The sequence below is a fragment of the Lactuca serriola genome, chromosome 3 (genome assembly GCF_051521515.1).
Source record: "Lactuca serriola cultivar US96UC23 chromosome 3, Lser_US96UC23_V15, whole genome shotgun sequence".
In the NCBI taxonomy this organism is placed as follows: Eukaryota; Viridiplantae; Streptophyta; class Magnoliopsida; order Asterales; family Asteraceae; genus Lactuca; species Lactuca serriola.
The window spans coordinates 231171515-231178145 of record NC_136410.1 but is presented as its reverse complement, the minus strand read 5'-3'; the positions used below and the strand labels follow the sequence as shown (position 1 = coordinate 231178145).

The 6631-nt window shown below is 36.7% G+C and overlaps 1 protein-coding gene across 1 annotated transcript; it reads right to left on the bottom strand.

Annotated features, from left to right (window-relative positions):
• Positions 1-691: 691 nt before the first annotated feature.
• LOC145096082 (uncharacterized) lies at positions 692-1707 on the bottom strand. Its single transcript, XM_079033852.1, has 3 exons — positions 1303-1707; positions 1006-1222; positions 692-891 (listed from the first exon to the last, which is right to left on the bottom strand). Exons 1-3 carry the CDS (start codon positions 1705-1707, stop codon positions 692-694), a joined length of 822 nt encoding a protein of 273 aa, XP_078889978.1.
• Between the last annotated feature and the right edge of the window lie 4924 nt (positions 1708-6631).

Sequence of the window (6631 nt, the reverse complement as noted above, 5' to 3'; positions counted from 1 at the left end):
TAACATCCAAGTATTCATAACAGACAACCAAAAGATTTCAACAAAATAGTGTAAACATAACACCCATGTTTTCAAAAGCAACCAAAATCATAGAAAACCCCATGCATGACACATTACTTCTTGGGCTGATTCCCACCTTGCCCTTTACAAGTCCTATAGTTGTGTCCCTTGTTCTTGCATTTGTTATAGTAACACTGATATGCTTCCTTGATAGCTTCTGCACTCCATCATTTGTTGGTTTTTGGGAACCTCCTTCTTGTGTAGCATTCACTCCATCACCTTGACTTTCCCTCTGCTTTTTTGCTTAACCTTTCACCCTCACTTTGTCTTCTTTTTTTCTTAGGCTTTGCCACCTGAGTGCGATGTGGAGGAGGGATTAGCTTTGTGGGACATTCACTTTTGGGCCACATGGATCTCCCCTTAATTGGCTCCACCTTAAAAGAATAAGCCTTTTTCCATGTCTCTAGAAAATACACTTTGTGAACCCATTTGTAAATGTTAAGCTTGGCCTCTGGGTCTTTACTCATCTCATTCAAAGTTGCAATTGCATGTCTGCATGGAATTCCAATTAATTCTCATTTTCTGCAAGTGCATGTTTGGTTCCTAACATCCACCACATGTTGATCCTACAAAGCTCCTGTGACTTGATACTTGTCTCCCCCATTCCACCTAGCAATGTATTATGAAGCAACTATTTTCTTGCAGCTAGGATGTCTGTTGTTGTGGGTGTTAGTGGACCTTTAGCCTTTTTCATTTCCTTCATGACATTGCATATCCTCTTCATTAGATACTCCCTTATGTATTTTAAACATCCAATGACAGGTTTATCCCTTCCTTTGTCTATCTTCCCATTAAACACTTCATACATGTTTGATATCAACACATCAGAAACTGCTCTTCGTGTTTGTACATTACCATTAAAAAAAAGTTAATACAATTAACATACAAGTATAATAGTTAACTAAGTGAAAGAAATAAGGACCAAATTGGAATATACAGAATTACCTGAAAAATGACTCATTGCCCAATGTACAGGAAGAATTTGCTTCAACCATTCACATACCTCCTTATTAAAATGAACAAACTCCTTCATCAAATGTTCAAACTCATGAATAATGGTAGCTGATGCACACCTCCATAAGTGGTCCCTATACTCTGTTTGCCTCCACTTCTTCCTCATATTGTGGTGTCTGGGTTGGGAAACACCTGCACTTTGTAAACCCTGCATGAATCAATTGACAATAATTAGAATTGACTAAAAACCACACATCTTAAATGACCAAATCTATAAATTTGCTTTACCTTTTGCCTGTCACTTATGAAAGTAAAATTTGAGTTTCTTCTAAGGTCCAAGTCATCCCCAAAGTTTTGTAAAAACCACTTCCAGCTTTCTATGTTTTTAGACTCAACAATCCCATATGCTAATGGGTAAATTCCATTATTGGAATCAAGACCAATTATTGAAAGGACCTGCGCAGGGAATGGTCCTTTCATGAAGGCACCATCTAAACCTAAGAAGTCCCTAAGGCATGCCTTGAAACCTTTTTTCAGTGGATCCAAACACACATAAATTCTTCTAAACTGCCTGGTTGGGGAATCAAGTTTAGGCTCAGAACATTCGTCTTTTTTAATTGTGGTGTTTGGGTTGGTAGCTTGAAGTTCGAGAACATAGTCCCTCAACAGTTCATACTGCTTTGTGTAGTCCATAGTGACATGCTTTCTTGCCTTATCCTTTGCCCTAAATACCTTTCCATCGAAATACCCACCCGGTAAGTCTTTTAAAAGTGATCATTTATGGCTCTCAAAGGTATATTTGGATTTCCCTCAACTTGATTAAGGATTTTCTTGCTAATTAAAGAGGCAATACAAGCCCCGAGTTTCCTTGTTTGCAAACATGTGTGAGTTTGATTTAAGGTCCTTATCAACCATTAATATTCAATATTTGACCTAGATGCATGAATATACCAACTACATGTTACTTTTTGTGTCTTTAATTCTTTACCCTTTCTTTTTGAAGTGGTAGCTTGGCTACCCACTTGGCCTTTATTGGTGACATGTACAACTCCTCTACATTGTGCCCTAATCCTTACATTGTCATTTTTGTTTAAAGAAAAGATTCCTTCTTGATTCTAGTGCATGCAGATCAATTGCCTCCTTTAATTCTTTTTTACTTATAAATTTATCTCCACTGAAAATGCTTGTTTATGTACTGCCCCAAGGCTGCACCTTTTTTATTTTCCCAAATTCTTGATAAGAGCCCTTCTCTCTCTATCTTGGTCAAATCCTTCATCCAAAGATTCGAATTCCTCATTGTTGATCATTTCCATATCTTCAGGTTCAAGCCCATCAACACCATTTATACATGATCCTTCCACATCACTTTCAACATTGAGAGTGAAGTCTCCAATGTCCACATCCACATCTTGAATATTGTTGTCCACATCCATTATGTCATCCACTTCTTGAGATCCATCATCCTCTTCATATTGTGGATCACTTTCTTCAGATTCATCATCCTCTTCATACTCTGGATTACCCTCTTCGATTCTCCATCCCCTTCATACTTTGCATCATCCACATCACTTCCAATCAAATTTTTCATAAGGTTATCAAATAGTCATTCAATTGTTGATCATCATTATTAACTGGGGGTATTGTAGCATCCTTCAAAAACATTTGATGCCTCTTCAACACCAGTTGCAGCCTCCCTAACACCATCCATCTCATTAATATGAATAGAAGTTGTTGCCTCTAGAACTTTAGTTGAACCATACTAATCATCATTCTTTTCATTTGATATACGAACACTCTCATCAATTCCTTATAAATTAAGCCTCTTGCTGAATGAACCTTCACCTATTTTGGAATTCCCAACTCTACCCCTTGTATACTCTGGTGAGAAAGTATCATTCTTACTCCCAAAAAGAATCAGAGACATGTACTCACCAATAGGCTCATCATTACCATGGTTTGTATTTTTTGACGGAGATTCTACATGAATTTGACCCTTAACTTCAGCCCCTTGATTATCATTTTCTGGTAATTCCTCAATGACAACTTTACCCTTTGCATTTGGAGTCATAAAGTACGTCAGTAAATTTGTCTTCCCATGCTCTGTGTACACCTCAATCAGCTTGTTATGTGAAATGTATTTAGAAAGGGTGATCACATCCTGATCATTCCCTAAAGCTCTATGACCAAATTGAAAGTCACCATTGGGTACCCTAAAATGGTAGTATATCACTAGGGATTCATCAACGAATTTAGAATTCTGTGGGTCTGGGTCACCTAGGTCAAGCATTATGGCATCAAGTTCATGTACAGAAAACTCATCTATGTCTACATAATCAACATAATGCACTTCACCTCCAATATACTTTATATCAGGTAACTTAGTAAATTTCCCACCATGATGAAGCTTGATACTAAACCATGTGGGTGCACCCACTAAAAATCAAAACTGAACATATTAACAAAGTCAAGATTTTGCCTTTTTTGTTCTAAATCAATAAGAAAATGCAAAATATCAAAGTTAAAGGAAACAAAGCAACTTACCATATACGATTGATACATCAACAACTTCGTGTTTTGGTCTGATATGCCACTTTACGAACACCATTTCGTATTAAACTTATGGCATTATATGTATTGCATCGATTAACTAGTTTAGATAAGCAACGAGGGTTTTTTGTAGGTTTAATGGAGTAGAAGGAAGAAGGAGGGAGTTGGGGAGTTAACGAGTGTTGGGGAAAGTAAATGAGGGGTAAAGGTCAAATAAGCTAAAAAACAGTTTATGCAAAAATGGTGCCTTACATATGAAATGACGGATTTACCCTCACGTGTGATTCACATGAGGGGGTTAACAGATGCTTTTAACGGGAGTTAAGTCCAGGGACCAATTCCACATACAAACCACTCCAAAAGGACCATGAATCCAAAAAAACTCAAGGTTTGGACTAAAACCCTAAAAATTTGCATACCACAAGGACCATTTTTGCAATTTTGTCTTTCTGTTTCAGTAAAATATAGAATATTAATTAAAAATATATAGTAATATAATGTAGATGGTCAGCAATGGGTCTATTTTTTATCGGTTTCAAACCTAATTGGTTGGGTCGATTTGAAGTGCTAAAATCGAACATAAAACCTATTTTTTCGATTTGAAGTGCTAATATCGAACATAAAACCTATAGGAAGATACTCGATTTAATACCCGATCACAGGTCATAGTCACTTGCAACAGTGACCACCTCACATGAAATGACGATTAGGGTTTCAAATAAAATAACGATTAGGGTTAAGTAAGGACACTTAACCCATTAAGGACTTAATCACCTAAGGGTAGAACTGATTAAGGTTTGACTTAGTCATTCTTGGGTGTAATAATAAGCAAATCAATAGCCCGAATACGCATCCGATCATTGTCTAAAATAGAGCACCCTGATTCTAGGTTTTTTCACATTAAATGACAACTAGGTGATTAAGTACACGTAGGTTTCACACTAAATGACAACTAGGTTTTTTCACATTAAATGACAACTTGTAAAGCACAAGTATTATAAAAACACACCTTTTTATTAAAATATTGTGGAAGCTTGATTATACAATGATGGTGGTTATGGGTTTTACGATGATTTTTTACAACTGATACAATGGCCTTTATATAGGCGAAACATAAAGAAATGGCATATGGAATATGCCAAAGCATAAAGGAATAAACCATAGCATATGCAAGGGAAGATTCTCAGACCATTATTTTATTATATTACGTTGTCCCTACATGATAATTCACACTAATAATTTACATAATAATTCATACTAATGGCCTACATCTTTTGTTTCAAATGTGGGCCCTTCGAGCTTCAGGACAAAGTGGAACATGACGATTCAATTTTAATGCTTGTAGGTAATAATCATCCCATCCTAAGTCCACTATTAAAATTGAATCATCATCCTTTGTGTCATCTTGTAATAACTCTTTGGATTTGACATTGCTTGAGTCATTTTCAGATGTTGTTACGTCCCGATCGCTATGTGAGAGCTTCCAGTTCGATGAGGATTCTTCTGGATTCTTTGTTTAGAGTTCTGACATCTTCTTGTTGGTTAGACCGGTGGTGGTCTTTGGTTGATATTCCAAAGCAGATTTGGGCTTTGCTTTGTATGATTGCTTGTAGGCTTCGCATGGCTCTGACAACTTTTTTTGTTGCTGAAACTTCGAGGTCTTGAGAGACCGATCTCCATACGTTATATTTATCCATTCTGATTGGTGTTTGATTGGCTTTAATCTAGTAACTTTTGTATAGTGCTCCTGATTCTTCAGGTGTAAAGATAGTCTTTGTGAAGATTCTTGGAAGTGGCTGGAAATCTTCATGATTTCTTTGCAGGTGGTCTTTATATTATTCTAAAAGGCATAGGGGATTGTAGAACTCCCTCCACTGAGCAAAGAGCTACTACTGCTAACTGGTTCATTTCTCCTGTGCATTCTGCAAAACAAAGGTTAACAAGTCTTGAGAGAGAATCAGCAAGGGTGTTATGTTTCCCTTCTATATGCTCAATGTTAATTTTGATGCATGATCTTGTGACTGTGTCTGCAAACTTGATCCACCTAACTCTTGAGGATTTATTACCATTAGTCTTATTGTAAAAACTATAGTGGTGTTGATTATGATGACATGTGCGGAATTATAAAGATCTAGTAATTCATCATACAAATTCAAGAACACATGGAGTAAATAAATCTTTGTAAGCTCTTATTAGATCTAGAAAGATTATACAAATGGGTTTGTATACAATTTCTCTCTCTAGTCTAACACTCCAAAATGGACTCTTTCATTCTTACATAATGGGAGTCACTCACTTCCTATTTATAGGAAAAGACTCAACCCATTTACACATATAAAGAGGAAAGCCTAAAACACTACATCCAAGCATGAATTTGCACCCTAACATTCTCCCCCTCAAAGTTAGGATTGGATGTCCGACTTTAATCTCCAACGAGCTAGCGTGATCAAGACCAAACTCCCCCTCGAAGTAACACCGGTCTTCAAATCCGCAAACGAATATTCGACAAGCCCGAGAAGCTTCGAATACCCATCATTCTCCCCCTTTTTATAATCAAAAAATGATTATAAAACCCACTAAGGATGAGAAGCGCCCGAGGAATAGACAATACAATACTCCCCCTTGATGTGTACCAAAAATGAATCACCAAAAATCTTGCACGGAAAAAACAATCACGAAAAAGCCACAAACAAATTTCCAATTTATGAAAAATTTTGACTTTTTGAGTGAAAGTTGCAAGATTTTTCAAATCCGGGTAGAAATTGTCACTTTCTGAAACTTGCAGGGAAAAGTTGCGCCAAAAACAGTCAAATATGCGAAATTCTCCCCCATTTGTAAAACTGGGTAGAAAATGTACATTTGCACAAACTACAAGGACCAAAACTGAAAATTCTGCATTTTTTTCCAGCTTTTATTACCCATATGCGAAGTTGGGTATTTGTTGCCAAAAATGCGAAACTGCAGGGACTCTTTTTGAAACTTCTGTTTTCTTCCCCAATTCACCAATGTTTCACAGTAAAGACTTCGCATGTTCCATCAATTTCATGAATGCGAATCATGAATGAGATGA